General features: G+C 44.8%; 2 protein-coding genes across 2 annotated transcripts in view; one reads left to right on the top strand and one right to left on the bottom strand.

The window, feature by feature from the left end:
- Nucleotides 1–4595, top strand: part of NDUFAF2 (NADH:ubiquinone oxidoreductase complex assembly factor 2) — a 115144-nt gene extending 110549 nt beyond the window's left edge. Inside the window, exon 4 of the mRNA XM_075342561.1 lies at nt 4109–4595. Coding sequence (XP_075198676.1) covers nt 4109–4342 — 234 coding nt within the window. The 3' untranslated portion in view covers nt 4343–4595. The remainder of the gene's footprint in view (nt 1–4108) is intronic.
- A 5245-nt stretch (nt 4596–9840) lies between these two features.
- SMIM15 (small integral membrane protein 15) overlaps nt 9841–20705 on the bottom strand; it is a 34618-nt gene continuing 23753 nt past the window's right edge. The window contains exon 2 of the mRNA XM_075326358.1: nt 9841–10992. Coding sequence (XP_075182473.1) covers nt 10750–10974 — 225 coding nt within the window. The 5' untranslated portion in view covers nt 10975–10992 and the 3' untranslated portion in view covers nt 9841–10749. The remainder of the gene's footprint in view (nt 10993–20705) is intronic.

The following is a 20705-nucleotide window of genomic DNA, read 5'->3' as shown; positions in this document are numbered from 1 at the left end:
TTTGTCACCTAATCTGAGAGCACCATAATGTAGGGGCAGAGATCCTGATTCCAGTAATATGTCACTTACTGGGCTGCTTAATGTAGATTTGATGAAATCACTGTTTAATCAGCAGTAGATTATCATTCCAGATCTGCAGCAGAGAAAACATTTATTTTATCTAAAGGACAGCAAACAGCTCAGTAAGTGACACCGCTGGAATCAGGATCTCTGTCTCTACATTATACTGCTCTCAGATGGGGGAGCAAAAATCTGGTGACAGATTAACCTTTAACATGCTTTCATAATAACTAATGTTCAGTTGAGTTGACGAGGACAAGCCATTGCCAGGTTAGAAGGGAAAGTGCTGTTTTCCATTGAAAAGTCCTAATAAATTACCAAAATAAAAACACTAGCCTTGATTCACCAAGACCGGCGACTCGTACAGCAGTCACGATGTATGACTTGTGCATCTTACGGAACTTGGCAAACCTTTCAGGTGCTGTCCTCCTTAATGAATTTATCAGACATTCTTGATCATCCCCCACACCTCGGTGAAGCTTCACCCACTTTTCGAAAACCAGATGAACTTAGCAGTCATTCGCTAAAACACGGCAAAAGTTGGAAACACTAGTTGCGCAAAAAGTTGTTGAAAAATGCAGTAGGACCATAGAGCTCAATTCAGATTTGGTATTCGGCATCTTTTACTAGGACTCTGCATTGTGTAATTTCTCTGCCATTTGTTTTTGAAATTCTATGAACAAATTGACAAGTGGTTGTTAATATTCTCCTTGTCAAAAAGGTGTCCATTACGTACATACAGTACATTTTCAGGAAAAACAGAAGAGAAGGAGCAAGGTGCTATCCATTCTGGTTTCATGTTCATATCTAAACAAAATGTCACCAGGTTATGGCTACCTCATCTTAGAGCAGCATAATGTAGGAAAAGAAAACCTGCATCCAGCGCTGTATCACTTAGTTTACTAGATGCCGTGGTTTCAATAGTTTTTAGTTGTAGCAGGGCTCAGAAATCTAACTTGCCCACACCCCTGATTAGCAGCTTTCTGTATACATTGTCTATTGACAGTAAGCTGTTAATCAGTGGTGGGGATGTGTTTTGTCCAGGAATGATTAATGCAGTCCAGCAGTGGTTAATATCCTGTTGATAAAACATTGATTGCATTACAACAGCACACAGACCAAGTGACAAATCACTGAAATCAGTCCCTACTTCGTGCTCTCTTCAGATTACATAGCAAAACCCTGCTGACAGAATCTCTATAAATTCCTAGGGGAGCATTGCATGAACTAGAAGTCTCCCTAAAGTAACTTGGCACTATCGACACGGAGAAACTTTACACCAGTGTGTCCCAAACTCCAGTCCCCAGGACACCCCCATGTGCCACCCCAGCAGCGGATCGAACCGCTCTGATCCGGGGGTTGTGTTTATTCGTGGCTCGAGGGTCTCCGGACTTGGGGGCTTAGGAGCCACATTCTAAAGTAAAATGGGGGATATTTACAGGGGAGTTATAGTTCGTGACGCCACCCGTAGTGTGCGGTAACTGGGAGTACCTGGGGTGATGAAGTGGGGCAGCAAGGTGTCGTCGCCCTCCACAGGTAGGGGTAGGCCCCGGGACTCTGGATAATGTTATTAGGTGCCGTGAAGGGGAAATCACTCACGTACTCATTCAGCCAATAAGCAGATGCTGACAACCGGGTAAACCAAGTTTCTGGGTGCCGCTACCTCTCAAGGGGAGCTCGTCCGGGTCCCGTCCCCTGCAGTGCTGCCTGGTGATCCGTGACCTGCCTCCTGGCAACAAATTTTAAATTCACCGTAGTGGCTCAGTAGTCTGGAACTTGCCATGCCCCGCTCTCTCCCCACTGTGGCTAAGTGTGGGAGCCTGCTCTCAGGGCTCAAGCTAAAGATTTTAGTGGGCTGCTTATGTGGAAGGCCCTATTCCCCTCGTTGCGCTAGTGCCCTGATTCTGGAGCGAGTGGGAACAGTCTATAAAGGCTCCGTTCTCCGCAGGTTAATTGCCGGGTTGCCTGAAACTTCTCCCCGACCTAAGGACCGTGTACCCCGCCGTACCTTCGGTACCGGACCGGTGATAGGACCAGGCTGCTGACCGTCCTCTTTGACGGGTCCAGGCACCTAGCCTCAATCCCCTGCGACCATGGGGCCGACTCCTCTAGGTCCAGACCACCGTCTGCAACCTAGTCAGCTTCTCCTGGGAGCCACTACTCCCAGCCTCCTCTGAACTCCTCTCAGCTCGAGGGCTACCTGTCTTCTCCTCCTCCACTTCTACACTCCTCACCTCCCCTTCTTGACCTCTAGGTGGATGACCCTATTCCACCCAAGCTGTCCACTGGTGTGCCTAGTGGGTGTGGTGCAGAGTTTATCTAGGACTTGATTTGCTGTTGGAGGCAGCACTGTAAGATAGGGACCCAGAACCATGAGGGATTTGAATACTGCACGGGGAGGGCAGTTTATGCAGTACCCTGTGACGACCTGATAGTCCAGGGGACCCCACGACAGATCATGTTTTCACACTTTCCTTGCATTGCACAAGTGATGGAATTATCAAAGCATCAGAAATTATCACTGGTTCTATCATCTGTGCAATACTAAGAAAAGCCAGATAACATGACCTGTTTGGGGGTCCATGAGGACTGGAGTTTGGGAAACACTGATTTACACCTATGTCCTGTCAGAGGTCCCTTATCAAGCCAAACCAGTTCTGCTTTGCACTAATGAGAAGTAAACACTCTGAAACAAGTGCTGGTAAATGGAGTTTCTGGTTTTGGCATTTTATCCTAAAACTTGGTAATACCACATGAGGACAGTGGTAGCTTTTGCAGTGCAGATAACGTCTGCAAAAGCTTGGATGTTCTCCCCGTGTTTGTGTGGGTATTGTCCTACACTGCATTGAGATACTGATAGGGAATTTAGATTGGGAGCCCCAATGATAATGTCTGCAAAGTGCTGCAGAATATGATGGCGCTATATAAGTAAATTTAAAAAAAATGACAGATATTGGCTTTTCAGGATTTCTACAGGCACTTGAATTCCTGACCTCTTTCACCCTGGAGAAGATACTGTACATCTGGAAATCTAATGGCTTCTCTTTAGAATCCATGAGCAGCAAGGTGTCTTAAATATTAGAAGAAAATGAGAATGATATACAGACGGCTGATTGTATGAACTTCCAGTGACTGTCTTAGGAAATTATTAACCAGAAAGGTTAATGTGACACACAGAGGAGGAGATATTTGGGGTAATTATTAGGCAGGAGCCTGAAGAACGCTTCAGCTGCAGAGAATTCTCACCACAGGGATCCTGCAATACTGTATACGATGAGTCCTAGCCTCTACAGCAGTGTTTCCGAAGCTCCAGTTCCCACGACCCCCACAGGTCATGTTTTCAGTATTTCCTTAGTGTTGTATAGGTGAATGAACATGTGACAAGTTCTGATGGCTTGATATTCAAATTGTCTCTCCAGCAAAGGAGACAAACTCTAGCACAGCGCCACCTATTGGAAGTAGCGATCCTAAAAGTCAAAAGTGGATTTTTAACAATCCTTTGCATATGACCTAGGATATATATACACCAGATCAGAATCCCAATTTGCAAACACGGTGTTTCGGGGTGCTTGCCCCTCATCAGTGCAAAGTATGGGGTGTCTGATCTGGCTCATGAGAAGCTTTGTGGGGACCACGGGGGAACACTATTCTCCTTAAGGAGACTTTGCAAGCCAGAGGCACGTGGAAGCTATAAGTCCCCTTACTTGGATGGCTTGATAATAATTCTATCATCTTGTAATACCTGAAAACATGATCTGGGGGGCTTTGAGGACTGGAGTTGGGGGAACACCAATATAAATCCTTCAGGAAAACCTCTCCATCACTGATGTTACCAGATCACATCCAAACTAAAAGAAAACGTCAAGGCAAAAATTATGTACAATGCGAGTCTCAATAAAAAAACATACCTTTATCGATACAGATTAAAAGTCCATAGTAGCAATTAAGCTCATCTCAACATGTTTCTGGTGCCATGCGCCCTTAGTCTATGAATAATATGGTAACAGAAAATTTACCTACATAACTTCCAAAACCTTATCTATTTCAGGAAATCCTGAAGAATGAGCAGTTAAGAAAGGAAATAAGCGCTAAAGGGGAGCAATTTCTGAAGATGGATGCGGCCATGTCGTCCACCGAAGGCAAACATGTAGTCGAGCCCATGAGAACGCAGATCAAAGGGCACGCTTCTGCTCCAGTGTATGAGAAATCAGCCCCAACTGAAGAGCCTACCAGCACCGCAAATACATTTGTGCCCGGGTCGTGGAACCCTCAGAAAAAGTAGCAGGAACTGTGATGTTAGGGCTTATTCCATCCAGTCTACATTATCTCTGTGGGCTGGGTTTTTTTTTTATTTACTTTCTCTTGCCATAATCTATCCCATGAGTTTGTAGTTGTCCTACGAATATGTAACAGACAATCCATATCTCTTTGGTGACAGGAGACGAGTTGCCACAATTGGATATCAGCGGCATGAAATATATCACGATATGGAAGGAAATACAGCAGTAATAAAGACGAGTGTTTCATTTACCATCTACAGGAGTGGTGGTTACAGTTGAGCGAGTACCTAACTATTCGTACTTGCTATACTCCTAACGAGTACTGTCTAAGGCTACGTGCGCACTAGAAAATGGACTTTAGAAAAATCTGCACCCTCTGGCAGAATACCGCTGCAAAAAAACGCAGTAAAACCGCAGCAGCATTTATGCCTCGTTTTTTCCGCGGGTTGGTCCCTGCAGTTTTTTACCATTATCTATGGCAAAAAACCCAGGTACCTGCAGAAAAGAAGTGACCTGCTCATTAATTCTGCAATGGAAATTCCACGGGTAAAGCCGCAGGTATAAAAAAACCCGCAGTGTGCGCACAGCATTTTTTTTATTTTTATATATTTATAGGTTTTGCTGGGGAATGACTGCAGAAATGTTAGACACATTTTCTCCGGCAAATTTGCGGTAAATCCGCAGCGTGTGCACATAGCCTAATACTCACGTATTTGTTCCGAATAGCATGTGCAATGCAAGTCAATGGGGAATGCTCGCAATGTAACGAGTAATCCGAACACCATGCTATTCGCACGAATAGTACGGCATTTGGGTTACTCGTCGCATTGCGAGTTGTCAGGCATGATTATAGCCACACGTGCTATAACTAGAATAGTATTAATTTCATTTCCTCGATTCCCTTATTTTTAGATAAAGTATCTGCTTGAGAACAGTGAATGACTGTTTAAGCTAGCCATAGACTTGAGAAATCTATCTGCAGATCCGCTAAATTTGGTGAGGTCTGATGTGGCCCCAAACAGAAGATAAACAGCTCGTTACAAAACCGGACATAACTAGTGACCGCTTGTCCAGTGTATCAGTGGGTAGAGGGGAGAAAGCTGCTGCCAGACCGCGCTTAGTGGCTCCCCATCAGTTGGTCAGCCACCTTTAGGCCTCTTTCACACATCAGGCCTCTTCCCAGGAGTGGAACTTACAGAGAAGAACAATAATTGAAGGACCGACACGTGTTCTGGAGACACTCCTGGTTTTGGCATGAAAATACTGACCTGTGAAAGAGCCCTTACCACAATCTGAGAAAGTTCGAGCAACTATAACATCTCTAGTAGCTTTTGATCAGGCTGGATATGACTATGGGCTGAAGATAAACCGTCTACGACCAGTTTTCCATTCACATGTTCCAAACTAATATCTGAGAAGTGGTAACGATTCCATCTAGCATGGACAGTGGTTCAGGAGACAAATAAGGTAGGGTTCACATTTATACAATGCTGTCTACTGCGTTGGGGTTTCTTTTGGATCCCTACAAAAAAAACCTGAGGTCAAACCGGAGTCCAATGGGGCTCCATCTGGAAGATCCACCTGAATCCTTCATTGATAAATACAGATGGAAACCCTGATGCATTTCTCCACAGACCACATTGTGTAAGGCCTGTTTCACGGCTGTAAAACTTGGTCCTTGCTTGGATCGAAACACTAGGCTCAATAGTCAGGGATCCTGACCGAAGGTATCAGAATATAGGAGGCAGACAGCTCAGGTCATAAGACCTGAAGATCGGGGCCAGTATTCTTCTCTGAGCAAGGACTCTTGTTATCCACCTAAATGTGAACTATTTTTATATATTAGTAGTAGCAAGAAGGATTTGCGGGGCACTACTTTCACTGAGGACTGTCCACATCAAACAATCAGCAGCTAGTTGTGGAAAGCACACACGGTGCTATTGATCTCTGCTGCGACCAGAGGAGACTTCCAGGTCGGACTATACTGAATACAGCTGCGGGGTGCTTGTTCCAAAAGCATCAGAGCATAGAACATTAAGCAAAGGAAGAAAAAAGGAACGGCACTCACCGGTAATTGCTGTGAAGTGTTCAGATTTTATTTCATGGTCAGAGGATACATGCTTCGGCGTTACAGGGAGGGAATGAGGATGGTTAGCACAAAAAGACTACGGCCATTTCGCCCCTGTAGGTGGGGCTTCAACGGGTCTTACCAAGACCCGTTGAAGCCCCACCTACAGGGGCGAAACGGCCGTAGTCTTTTTGTGCTAACCATCCTCATTCCCTCCCTGTAACGCCGAAGCATGTATCCTCTGACCATGAAATAAATCTGAACACTTCACAGCAATTACCGGTGAGTGCCGTTCCTTTTTTCTTCCTTTGCTTAATTTTTATATATTACAATTCTCTGGGATAGGTTTCCACCAGAGGATGATGACTTTTTTTATTTACTTCTCAGCAGGAGCAGGACTGACCTTACCTTGTTCCAGTTCTTAGGGGTACTTTGCAGCTGCGATGTCGTAGTGTGCAATGTCAGTGGGGTCAAATGGAAAGTGACGCATATCCGGCGTCACTATCGATATCTGAGTGTGTAAATCGTTTTTGATACGATTAACAAGCGCAAAAGCGTCGAAATCGTATCATCGGTGTAGCGTCGGTCATTTCCATAATTACAGAAGGACCGAGGTTACGATGTTGTTCCTCGTTCCTGCGGCAGCACACATCGCTGTGTGTGAAGCCGCAAGAGCGAGGAACATCTATCTGCGTCCTGCGGCTCACGCCAGCTTTGCGGAAGGAAGGAGGGGGGCGGGATGTTTACGTCCCGCTCATCTCCGCCCCTCCGTTTCTATTGGCCGCCTGCCGTGTGATGTCGCTGTGACGCTGCACGACCCGCCCCCTTAGGAAGGAGGCAGTTTGCTGGCCAGAGTAAAAGTCCGTGTGAAGCTGCCGTAGCGATAATGTTCGCTACAGCAGCTACAACACTATCGTATGTGCAACGGGGGCAGGTACTATCGCGCTCGGCATCGCAAGCATCGGCTTGCGATGTCGTAGTGTGCAAAGTACCCCTTAGTGTTCTTGTTCTCAGACCACAACCACATCAACAGAACATAAAGGATGAAAAGTCTGCACAATTTCAGATGCTGAATATTGGACCATATTTCACTACAGCTGCTGATATGCTGGACTACATAGCCCACAAAAAAAAATCTGTATTGCAACTCGTTGCTTATGTTCTTGTGATTATGGCCTCAGTCGTACACAGGTGTGAATCCAACCTAAGGAATGGTGGTCATCTGAGGCCTGTTAATGCTCCTCATCCACTTGCCCATACAGGCCCATTCTTTGTTATACCGCTACCTCTACACAGGATAACTAAACATAAAGTTGAGTTAATGATTAAAAACTACAAATTCTTTTTTTTTTTTTCTTCAAGCAAATAAAACATACATATGTGTTCAAACTGAATGAATTACTTATAAAATATGCCAAAATCTGTCACTTATCTACTGGGAATTTATCTGTGCGACTGAGCGGAATCCTAATTAGAGAACAGGCTCTGTATACTGTATCCTGCACACCCCACTGAGTATAGGAATAACTTTTAAAGGGAACCTCTCAATTTAACAAACCCCTGACATGTCAAAAGTTTGGATCGTGGGGGCTGATTGCTATGAAATGATGGGAAAAAACATGAAGAGACGAGCCTGCAGAGGATGGAAAGCATGTTGACTTTGTCAATTCTCACATAAATCATTGTCGTAACGGATGTTACTTAAACAGAAAAGAGGGAGCACATCTCACATTTCAGAATATGCTGTTGTGGTCATTATTAGTGATGAGCGAATATCCTGGTATTGTTCGTTACTCGCATGAATATTAAGGTGTTCGCGATATCAGTTACTCCACTAGCATTTTGGTATTCTCGTGAGCTTTGAGTCCCCTCCCCACCTGTTTGGCACCCGATTTTCAGCCACGAAACATGCTGGGATTGCCTGCCAATCACAGTAAGGCCATAGCCATCTTTGCTCCTGCCATTACTGTGATTTGGAGGTGCCATGAAAAAACAAATGAAGTGTGCTCATTAAAGCAGGAGAATTATACTTACTGAGTTTCCCTGTGGCTGTCCCACTGCTTCCTGGTCCGATCATTAAAGCTCATGAATATGCACTTCTTTAGTTGCTTACACTCTGTAAAGGCCCCATCACACACAGAGATACATCTTTGGCAGATGTGTGGTTGCAGTGAAATCATGGACATATTTTTCCATTTGTACACAGCCACAAACCTGGCACTGATTGTCCACAATGTCACTGCAACCACAGATCTGCCGCAGATTTATCTGTGTGACAGGGCCTTAAGGGTCTGTGATTGGATGCAATCCTATTGCCACTTGCCCACCCTGTGTGCCTGTGATTGGTTGCCATCACTCTAGCTGTGTGTCCCCTGAGTGCAGTGTAAAAATAAAATAAATTGGAAAAAATGGCGTAGGGACCCCCATATTTTGATACCCATCATAGATAAAGCAGACGGCTACAGGTTGCAGCCCCCAGTTGTATGCATTATCTTGCCTATGCATCAAAATATGAATGACCCCATGCATTATTTTATTTAAACAATTTTAAAAAAAATAAAAATTGTTGTTAGGTCCCCAGCCAAAATAAAGCGGATAGCTGGGGACTGGTATTCTCAGGCCGGGGAGGCCCATAGTTATTGCGCCCTACCCAGCCCATAAATAGCAGCCACCCAAGAATTGGCACATCTAATAGATGTGCCAATTTCGGCGCTGTACCAGGCTCATCCCAATTGCCCTGGAGCGGTGGCAATTGGGCTAATATGAGGGGTTATTGATAGCTGTGATTTGTAAAAAAAAAAAAAAAATAACAGCTGTCATCAAACCTGTTGTTAGTAATAGGGAGGGGTCTATGAGACTTCCCCCATTACTGGAATCAAGATCTATGCCCTTACATTATGCTGCTCTCAGCTTAGGTGGCAAAAACCTGGTGACAGATTTCCTTTAAGTGGGAAAAATTGTCCTGACAGCACAAGGTAAACAGCTTCTTTATCCAGTATGGGTGACTAAGGCTAGTTTCACACATCCGGCTTTTCTCCAGTTTGTTGTTGTTCTTCAATACAGTGTGATACAGTACAATGGCAGCACGGCAACTTCCGGGTCACTTACTCCGGTCACATGACAGCATGTGACCGGAGCTTGTCGCACTGCCATTGTACTGTATACACTGTACTTGAGTGCGCTGAATCCGGCGAAAAGCTGGATGTGTGAAACTAGCCTCAGAAAGATGAATACTCGCAGCCATTTGTCTGGTACTGTGACTCCAGCTTGAGCGGGCCTGATCTGTACTACCACACGAAGCCTATGCACAAGAATGGGAATATTTATGGAAAAAAAGTGAACCTATTTTTCCTGTAAACCTTTAAGGTTAGTCCACAGGGTTCAGTCAATCTGAAAGAAAGGTATTAAATTGATGACAATACAAATCAAACACTGGTTTGGATTAATTTATTAAAACTTGATGCGATTCTGAACAGTTATGCCCTTGTTTAGCTACTTTGAGAACTCCCGTACTAATGAGAGGACAGACAGGCATCCACAGACACCCTTCTATTGACACCCTTGTGAGATGAGACCCCATACCCTTAGAATTGACTTCCACAGGTAAAACCTGCATCTAACATTTTTTTTGCATACACATTTGAAAATAGGACACTTTGTGCATCATTTCCTACTCTCTCAGTGCCATGTACCTCAAAATGGAATAAAAGAGGGAGTATGATGGCAGAAATTGAGTTCCGCAAGCCTCATTCAGTTGGACATCATAGCCGAAGAAATTATGGCAATGAATTGGACACATTTGCACAGGATTTGCTACAAACATTTCACAGCCAATGTCTAGAACCAGTCTACAGGTTTTGCAGAGTTATGTGCATGGACACTTGAGGATGATCTATAAGCACTTAAAATGACGCCATATGTTACCTCTTTATATTCTCTCCTTAAACCAGTGTTCAGGGGAACAATACCCCCCGTAATATAATAATGTGCGATGGACATATGTACATTGTAGTTATGACATGTCCACATTCCTAATATGGCCAAGTGTATCAACCCTTAGAAAAACTTGGTATCAAAACCACCCGACGTTAAAAAAAAAACAAAAAAAAAATAGAAGAAGGTCCCTTTATATATGCAAAATATAGAAACCCTACGTGTCTGGACATAAAATGTCAGGACGCTCACAGATGAAAGTCTCACATTTTAAAAACAGCTGAAAGCATGGGTTTACAGAGCATGGAGCGGGTGAGGAGCGCGGAGATCCCACTGTTCACAAGTGTTAGATGTTGTAGGACACAGTGAATGGAAAGTCTGGTTGCTGAACAGTTCCTGACGCCATGATCAGTCCTTCTTTGTCCTCTTGGCTTTTGCAATGTTTTCCTGACGTTTCTGCTTCTTTTTCTGCTCTCGTTCTTTGGCCTCGATCATTTTTGCCAGTTTCCATGAGAGCACTGCGCTCGCTAGGAACAGCGGGGTCAGGGCCAGGATCACAGTCGTTAGGAAGCCGTATGGGTCTTTGGCTGCCCATTCTACTACGTACTCGGCCCAGGCCTTTATGTCAATCATGTCTTCAAAGAAGTGTTACTAGGGTGGAGAGAGAAAAAAAGTAATCAATTATCACACGTTATGTAATAGTTTAGATGGCCTGACTCATTACAAGAGAAGCGAAATCCTGTGCGTCCAGTTGCAAAAGTAGCAGGGAAAAGTATCAGTCCTTTGGGGATTTTTCCCTGCAGCTAGTACTATAAATGGAGCAAACAGGCAGTGAGGGGTGCTCCAGTGGGGACAATACCTAAACACCTTCACAAACAGATAAATGGTGCTCCATCTTTGGCCCCTTAACACATTTATGTTTCCAGTACGTGTGACGTCCATCTTCATACATACCTGAGACACAGACATACGCAGACCCATTAAAATCAGTGGGCATGTCAGTTTTTCTCCGGCAGCACTGATTTCATACGGCCCTGATGTGATCAGTGTGACACGTACCGGAGAAAACGTGTGTCTTTCAAATAAAATTATTTTCTATACTCACCTGTCTCCAGCGCTGCTGTCACTTGCTTCCAGGCCCACTCAATATGCTCATGCATATTCACTGCACCGCAGACAAGGAAGCAGCAGCAGAGCAGAGGACAGGTGAGTATAGAAGTTCCTGCTGTCCATGTGCAATCACACACACTACAGACTGTAACATGCATTTTTATCACAGACGTGTGAAAGGGGGCTCTTTATTTGGGCTCTTAAGGCATTATCATGGAGGCTGCATAGTAGCACAGTATGGTCATGTATTACAGAAGACAGACCCATTCACAATAAATACATGTTTTTTTAATGTACTATATAAATAAAAATCAAATAAAATGACATCCTGCCTGCTGACTGTTTCCACATGGCAAAATAGATTTAATATACACTTGGAGGGGAAATAATAAAGTGCAATAGATAGAATCTGGTTTGGATCTAATCAGGTCAATAAATGCAATAGATAGAAGCTAATTTTGACACTGAATGTTGCAGCCTTACATTAAAGGGGACCTTTTTACAGTTAGAGGACATTAAACTGGCCGTGTGATGGCATAGTGGCTGCAGAGCGGAATAAAACAAGTTGGTGTTTTTTTTTAATTTTTCATCGTTGAGGAAATATTAGCTTGTAAGGTTGATGAGCAAATTGTTGCAAAACCAAGGGGGCATTAGAAATTCTTCCCTGGGGTAGTTATTAGGGATGATCGAATACCTCAAATATTCGGCTTCGCGAATATTTGCCGAATAGGTCGTCGCTATGTGAATACTCGATGTGCAATGTAAGTCTATGGGAAACCCGAATAACAACTATTCGGACTTCCCATAGGCTTACATTGTGCATCGAATATTTGCATAGCGGTGACCAATTCGTTGGATATTTGCGAAGGTGAATATTTGAGGTATTCAATCATCTCTAGTGGTTATCTTTTCCATTGCACGAGGGTGGCCAATCTTAAAAAGGAAACATGTAAATAAAAAATTTTAAAAAAAAAAAAATCACTCCCCCATTGCGTCACAGAAGGTCAGATCCAGATTTCTTTGTGGGAGACATTCAATTACACACAGCCCTGCTCTCCTCAGTGATCGCACAGCTGGTATATACAACGATCGGTTACAGGGAGGGGAGCAGAGCCATGTGTCATTACAAACACATCTGCAGCTCTCATCCCACAGCACTGTCAGCTCTGCACTTACGCCCCTAGATTCCGAAAGGGAATAATGTATCCTCCCCAGAGACAAATCTCTACTGATGACCCCAGAAGAGGAAATTCGAATTTAGAGTTGACAGGCTAATATCTCCACAACAGGGATTAGAAATAAAAAAAAAAAAAAAAAAGTTTATTCGGCGCTGCAGCCGCCATTCAACAATGCAGTCACTTTAACCTGCTCAAGCTGGTGAATGGTCCTATTAAAAGTATAGCTTACCCATAGGGAGTGCACTGGAAACTTACAAAGAAGAGGAAAAAAAAAAATTAAGTGTTCCTTACCAGAAGTCAGAGGCCCCCTAAACCTGTTAGGATTTCCCCCACTAGTCTGAATGATATGCTGCATCATCCACTAACGTAATTTACCGGCTATTCATAAGGCCCGCAGGGAAGCAATCAGGTTCTCTCTTTGTGTGCATTGTTACCATAGAAATGGCACAGTATGAAACAGGAGGCCCGCAGGTCTGCGCAGGACAAAAAGAGGAATAAAGAAGAGGCAGATAGTAATAGAAGCTGCGCTCATACAATGGAGTTATAGTGCGACACCCGACAATAGGAACACAGAATACCATACAGCACGAGCACATGAAGAAGAAAGCCCAGCGGTGCCACGGCCCTACATCAGCGGGGGCTTATTACTTTTTAGCTATTATTGGAAGTTATGATACTCCACAGTGCACTGTGTGAGAGATAATGACTGGAGCACCTTACACCTGACAAATGAGGGTAACTGGAGATATGTGTGTATTATATATAGATAGATAGATATAGATATATATATATATATATATATATCTATCTATATATATCTATATCTATATCTATATATATCTATATCTATATCTATATACACACACACACACAAGAAAAAAATGCCATACTGCAGACACCGAACAGGCAGCACGGACACAATTCAAAGAATGTCTACCTATGAAACAGAGCTCACCACATGTGCCTGCGGGACTCTTGTATGACGGAGAATCCCAAATCAGCAATAGACTGACTCAGACCCCACTGAGCATGCAGCTCAAACATCACTGTGCTGTGCGAGCTGTGACATCACCGACGGTGACAGGCGGATCCTGTGTTGCTTATTCTATATAAAGGTGTCATCTGTCACTGTAAGCTTTTCTGTGATGATAATGAGACTGCTGAAAGGTTTTCTGCACAGAATAAAACGTAAGTCTAGTTAAAGGTCTATTGGTAGGTATGACAATTTGTCAATGATGTACAGTGGAACCTCGCTTAACAAATAACCCAATTAGCGAGTATTTCGCCTAACGAGCAAAGCTTTCTGTAAATTTGTAACTCTGTTTACGAGAAAGCTTTGCTGTACGAGCAAAATCCTCACCGCACACACTTCCGGTTCCGTACATCCACCACGCTCTAACCCGCTCTTGCAGTCCACACAAACACACACACAAAAACACGCACGCACACACATACATATTATGCTCACCTTACCTTCCATTCCCTCGCCGGCTTCCTGGAACTTGCATGTATCGGGTAACCAAGGCGACCGATGCCGGACCTTCAGCTCCCAGTGCGCTGACATCAAAGGCAGGAGCCGCTTGCCTCTGATTGGCCAGCGCGCTGCATTTGAGTAGCGCCTGACAGGGGAAGGCCCTCCCTCCACAGGATGTGTATCCGGTAACCATCGCAACAAGGGAGGAACTTCCTGTCAGGCACTACTCAAAGGCAGCGCGCTGGCCAATCACAGGCAAGCGGCTCCTGCATTTGACGTTAGCGCGCTGAGTGCGGAATGTGTGGCATCAGTCGCCTTGGTTACCTGATACACGTCTTGTACGGGCGTACTGTTCCAAGAGACCGGCGATGAAACGGAAGGTAAGGTGAGCATATTCTGTGTTTGTACGTGTGGAATGCCACAATAGGGGACCAGGATGGGACATTTAACAAGTTGTGGAACGAATTGTCTGCATTGCTATGATTTCCTATGGGAAATCTTGCTTTGCTGAACGAGTAAACTTTAACAAGCAACTCCCAGAACGGATTGTTCTCGTTAACCAAGGTTCCACTGTATTTAATATACAAAATGCAAGCTATACAGGGATATAGGGACTTAACCCTTATAAAAATGATACTAGCACTGCACAGTTTAGTGGTACAGTGCCTGAGAAAATCCAAATATAAATGAGGGGGCTTCAGTGCACCCTTATTTTGGCCAAAAGTAGGATATTCTCGCCTCACTGTTTGGAAAGGAATGGGTGCTCAGCTAAAATAAAGCAGTATATAGAGAATAACCTGCCAGATTATTCTCTATATACCCTTATTTTGGCCAACGGCTCAGTGCAGTATTATTCCCCAATTTGCATTTCAGTCGAGCGAGAGGGGGCAGCAAAAAGAAGCCAGGGAGGAGAACAAGACCCCTATCATTGCAAAACTAGATATATATGTATTTTGGGGGATGACATACTCTCTTTAAACATTTTCTGATAATACAATCCTTTAATGGACCCAGGATAGTGAGGAAGGCCTGGTCTACGGAACTATAACCCTCAGTGCTACTGCACAAGACAGAAGCAGCTAGTCAGCAAACAAGCAAAAATACTATTATCTTTATGCAATATGGCTGACATTAAAGGGAACCTGTCAGTAGAAATTTTGCACTAAACCTAAAAGATTCCCCCTCTGCAGCTCCTGGGCTGCATTCTAGCAAGGTTCCTGTTGTTATTGTGCCCCCTTTGAGACCAAAATAAATACTTTATAAAGTGGTACCTTTTTGTATGCAAATCTTGTTATTTGTACACGGGGGCGGGCTGTCTGGTGTCCATTATTCTGCCTCCTGCCGCTTTACGCTGTCCCCCATCGCTCAATTTCATACCCGAGGACGCCGCCCAGTGCTCCCGAAGTCTCGCGCAGGCGCCATGACACTCTTGCGGGAGTGAGCACTGTGCACAGTGTGACCGCTGGTTGGGTTGCAGGGCTTCTTTTAATATCAGTATTCCGACGGTCAAATGAGAAATATCTGCACAGATTGGATTCATATCACTGTAAACAAAGTCTTCCTCCAACATAAACACCTCTCTGTGCTTGTACAACACTATGTGATCCCACACTGTGCGGGGTAATTGCAGCAAAACAAGTTTAATAAGAAATCATCCCTCCTTTGCTCCTGAAAATAACTAATAGCAGAGCCACATACCAGAGATGTCTAAATCAGCGACGTTCTACCCTACAAACAACCCCAAACACAAGGCGTATTCTTTCACTATAGGAAATGTATGCACAATGGAAGGGAGATAGATAATATCACAGCTCACCTGCTCCCCCTCCCTGCACAACCACCTTTGACCTGATTAGATAGCAAATTTTTAATCTGAGTCAGTCTATTGCTAATGTCCTAGTGGAAAAAAATAGCTCGATTTAAAAGGGGTTTTAAACTTTCAAGATCGTGGACTCCATATGCTCTAATATACCAAAAATAACCATCAAAGCAGGGGCAGGTGCTCGCCGGGTTAGGCACAGGCTCCTCGCCTCTGCTCATATTTCTGTATTTTGGTTGCAGTGGTGAAGACGCACATCACTGCTATAGCCAACCACTGAGCTCAGTGACTTGTACTAGCTACCTAGGCTGATTGGGGTCCACTTTCATGAAAGTAATGTATGTCTTTGGAGTGTGGGAGGAAACCAAAGAACCCAGAGGCAATCCACACAAACATGGGGAGAACTAACTCCTTGTAGATGTTGTACTTGGTGGGATTTGAACCCAGGACCCCAGAGCTACAAAGCTACAATGATAACTACTGTACTCAAATCACAAACAATAGGCTGTTCCCTGTTAATGGTCTCCAATGTTATTGGTGTTCTTGGCTCCAGTGACATTGAGGCTCCGGAGCCATATAGCCCGTGTCACCTATGTAGCTGCTAACAAACAGCTTCCTAAATGTTTCAGCAGTTTCTGCTGCTTCAATTCAATTAAATTGCATTGATGGCCACAGTTTGGGGTTAACAATTAACAAAGTGGTTTGTAAATAATTTCCAAAAAAAAAGTCGCTGGGGCTTTTAGGAAATGGATTCTTAGAGGCCACACCCCGGGGTCAGGCTACACACACAGCAAGGGTAACGGGATCCCGGCCAGCAGCGCAGGACAGCCAACAAATTGCAATATTGCTGCACTGTGCGTAGCAGTTATCAAGCCCAAAGTCAGGTGTGGATAAAGGTCACGGCTCCTTTCACAGATCAGTTTTTTGCCATCAGTCACAATCCGTTTTCTCGACAGATCCGTCGCAGATTGTGGCATAACTGATGCGACAAATCCGTTTTTCGACAGATCTGACTAGCTGGGGGCTAAACAATACTTGGAGCATGCTCAGTTAAAAAAAAAAACAGAATCTGTCATTTGATGCATGATGACGAATCCTGCGCCCATAGGCTTCCACTCCACTAAACGATGGATGGCGATGGATCCGTCATTGTCAGTTTTTTCGACGTACAAAAAAAACGTTACTGTGGACATTGTCTCCGTCCAACTGACATTTTTCGACGGATCTGTCAAACAAATGATGGAACGTGAGGCCATCTGTCGCTAATGCAAGTTAATAAGAAATAAACGGATCCAGCGGCAGCAGTCGCCGGATCGTTTTTTTCAAAATTCAATGGATTGTGACTGATGGCAAAAAAACTGATGTGTGAAAGGTGGCTAAGAGATCATTAGTTGATAAATTATACAGTAAAACCTCCAAAATTTAACCCGTCACCTTCCTAACACGTCTATTTTACTAAAAAATTGTTAGATTTTCTTTTTTTGCTTTTAATTTCTGTCATCCAGGACCTGCAATAACTCCTGGACGGTGACAATCAGTTATTGAACATTCCTATGACTTCAGTGTAACTATACAATTAGCGTGGATCCAATGACTTCTCTCAGACTAGTAGTCCCATTCTTGTCACACACCGGTTCCCGCACCAGCCCACCACCAATGGTATCATCCGGATAACCATGAATGCAGAGAATAGTAGCCAGAAAATGGAAAGGTTTTACATTACCGTCCTCTCTAAGGGCGATGCCCTCTGGACCTAAACGCTGGACTCCGACAAGAACTAATACATTCTGTTTGCTTTTCAAGAATAGAGCCAAGGAAGACCAGCCGCGGCTGCCAAAGACAACTGCACATTGCTTATTCTACGAGCAAACCTAATCCTCCAATTATCCTCCTATGTGCGCAGAATGCAGGAACTGGACATTTTTGTCACAAAAGAAAATATTTTTACAGCATTCTCATTACTTGGAGATGATGGATATTTGCTTTAATCATTACATTTGTTGTTGTTTTGTGTTGTAATATACAACCAGCGGCATAAATCAGCCTGGGAGCCGCAGTCCAGGCCTACAATCACTGCACTCATCTGACGATTTATACCCAGCCACAAAACGCAGGCAGCCGCCATAGGCACATGGTATTTCCAGGTTGTCATGTGATTTCTTTCAGTGAGGTCCCCTTCACATGTCTGATCAAAGGGGCATACGCAGACCCATTGGCACTGTGGACATATCAGTGTTTTCACAAGAACCATGTGTTTCGCATGGAGACGAGTCAGTTTTTCTCCGGCACCACTGATGTCACACGGACCACACACTGATGTGTTCTGTGTAACACGTACCGGAGAAAACATGTGTTTTCCAAATAAAATTATTTTCTATACTCCGTTGTCTCCTGTCTTCAGCGCTGTTGTCACCTGCTTCCAGGCCCACTGATTAGCGCTCATGAATATTCACTGCACCACGGACCCGGAAGCAGCAGCGTCGGGGACAGGTGAGTAAAAAGTTCCTGCTCTCCAGTGAACACTAGTCTGCCAAAATCACAGCACACAGATGGGCCATACGCACCTTCAACACATCCATGCAAAACAAAGCACAGACCTTTAATCTCCCGGTTTTTTCATGGCAAGTTTAAATATCCCAACAACCCCTTCCCCCACCCAAGTCAGTGGCTGCTTTGATGCCAAAAACCAACCTTCCCCCTGTCCCATGGCAGACGCCATCATTTATAGCAACTGAAACACGAGCCCCCCAGGACTATACGTCCCATGGTTCAGCTAGGGGAGTTATTCTATTGATTGGAGTAGAACCACATGGGGCAGCTTATGAGTACAAAATCCACAGACTATTACAGGAGAGTGAAGGAGATTTGGTACACTCTCATCCAAATGACGAAACTACCTAGAAATTGGCCTATAACACGAGAGCTATTCCCAGCAATGAAAGGGTTTCCATTTGCGGAGACCCATACTGACCCCAGAATGGGCCTCTAAAGTGCTCAAATCATTGTCCAAGGGACGGCCGGAGTGCGGCCAGTAAAGGTAACCCAGCTTTAAAAAGGGTAGTATTTTTATTATGGGTCTTAGCACTAAAAGTTAAGTAGTTGTTAACTAATTGCCTCCTCTACCCAGCACCAGCTCTCCCACCGCTCCTGCTTTGAACTCTGCGGTTTCCACTGACATCACCTTAACAGAGCAGTTTCTTCTTTTCTACTCTGTTGGCGGGTCGTGACTGCCATGATGATTGATAGAAGGCTCCCCGCAGTCAGGCAGCATGGACCTGACAATCAGCATGACATTGGCAGTCACCTCCACTAACAGAGCGGAATCTATATATATAATTGCCTTATTCTGTCTGTCTGTCTTGCTCCAAAATGACGTCATTACCGTGACAACCGTCGCATTGGCCACTCGGCTCGGCCACGCCCCCACACGCATTGGCCGCCCGGCCACGCCCCCCACACGCATTGGCCGCTCGGCCACGCCCCCCACACGCATTGGCCGCTCGGCCACGCCCCCCACGCATTGGCCGCTCGGCCACGCCCCCCCACGCATTGGCCGCTCGGCCACGCCCCCCACACACTGTGCCCGCTCGGCCACGCCCCCACACACTGTGCCCGCTCGGCCACGCCCCCCACACACACTGTGCCCGCTCGGCCACGCCCCCCACACACACTGTGCCCGCTCGGCCACGCCCCCCACACACTTTGGGCACCTATACACAAAAGGACTACTCCTCCTATTATACTCCTCTCTCCCCAGGACTACTTCTCCAACACAAAACACACTGCACAAAACATACCTCCCCCAAAACACACACCCACACAAACCGGGCAACACACAGCACCACACACACACACACACAACGCTGCAGACACACAGCGCTCCACAAACAACACCGCTCTCACACAACCCCACACCCAGACAACACCTAGAACATTTACAGCACCCTACACAAACACTTGGTAACTACACACAACAACCTCTCTCATATTATATATATCAAAAATCATACATTAACTACACAATAAATTATAGAATACCCAATGCGTTAGAATCGGGCCACCTTCTAGTAGAATAGAATAAATACTCCCACCCCATTAAAGTGGATCTGAATTCATACTGCCCAAACCACAGGGAGAAGGAATCAGGCCCCGACTGCATTATTGCAGCTATGTTAGTTTTATTCAGAGATGCTGTGATGCATTAGAGAGAGAAAAGAGAAAAAAAAATACATTTCACAGCCAGCCACCTAGTCCAAGAGGCCAGATGGACCGATCTCTCCTGACACACACACACATACTGTACATATGAAATAAGTATTGAATAAGTCATCAATTTCTAAGTAAATATATTTCTAAAGGTGCCTTTGACATGATTTTCTCTCCAGATGTCAGTAATAACCATCCAACCAACACAGTCAAGGAAATCAAACCATAGATATCCATAAAATAAGTTATTAATGATGAGCGGGCGTGCTCGGCTCTGTTCGGTACTCCATGGAAAATCGGGGTACACGTGGAGCTCGGTCGAGTATCGTGGGTGCTCGCATGTGTCAGTGATACGACCACAATGCACAGGCTCGCTTCACTGCATGATGTGTGCAGGCACCTCAGGGAGAGCCGTGTCACCAAGATACCTCAACAACATCAGACGGTGAAACACCATCACCGGACACTACAGTCCCCTGGGACCCACTGTAGTCATTCATCTTTTTGCTACTGTGACGCCCCTGAACTAATCAGGGAGTCACAGGATACTGCACCCTCTTTTATCTGCTGGTGCAGG

Source organism: Anomaloglossus baeobatrachus, chromosome 1 (assembly GCF_048569485.1).
Source record: "Anomaloglossus baeobatrachus isolate aAnoBae1 chromosome 1, aAnoBae1.hap1, whole genome shotgun sequence".
In the NCBI taxonomy this organism is placed as follows: Eukaryota; Metazoa; Chordata; class Amphibia; order Anura; family Aromobatidae; genus Anomaloglossus; species Anomaloglossus baeobatrachus.
Note: the sequence above shows the minus strand (reverse complement) of the source record. Positions and strands in the feature narration are given on the sequence as shown.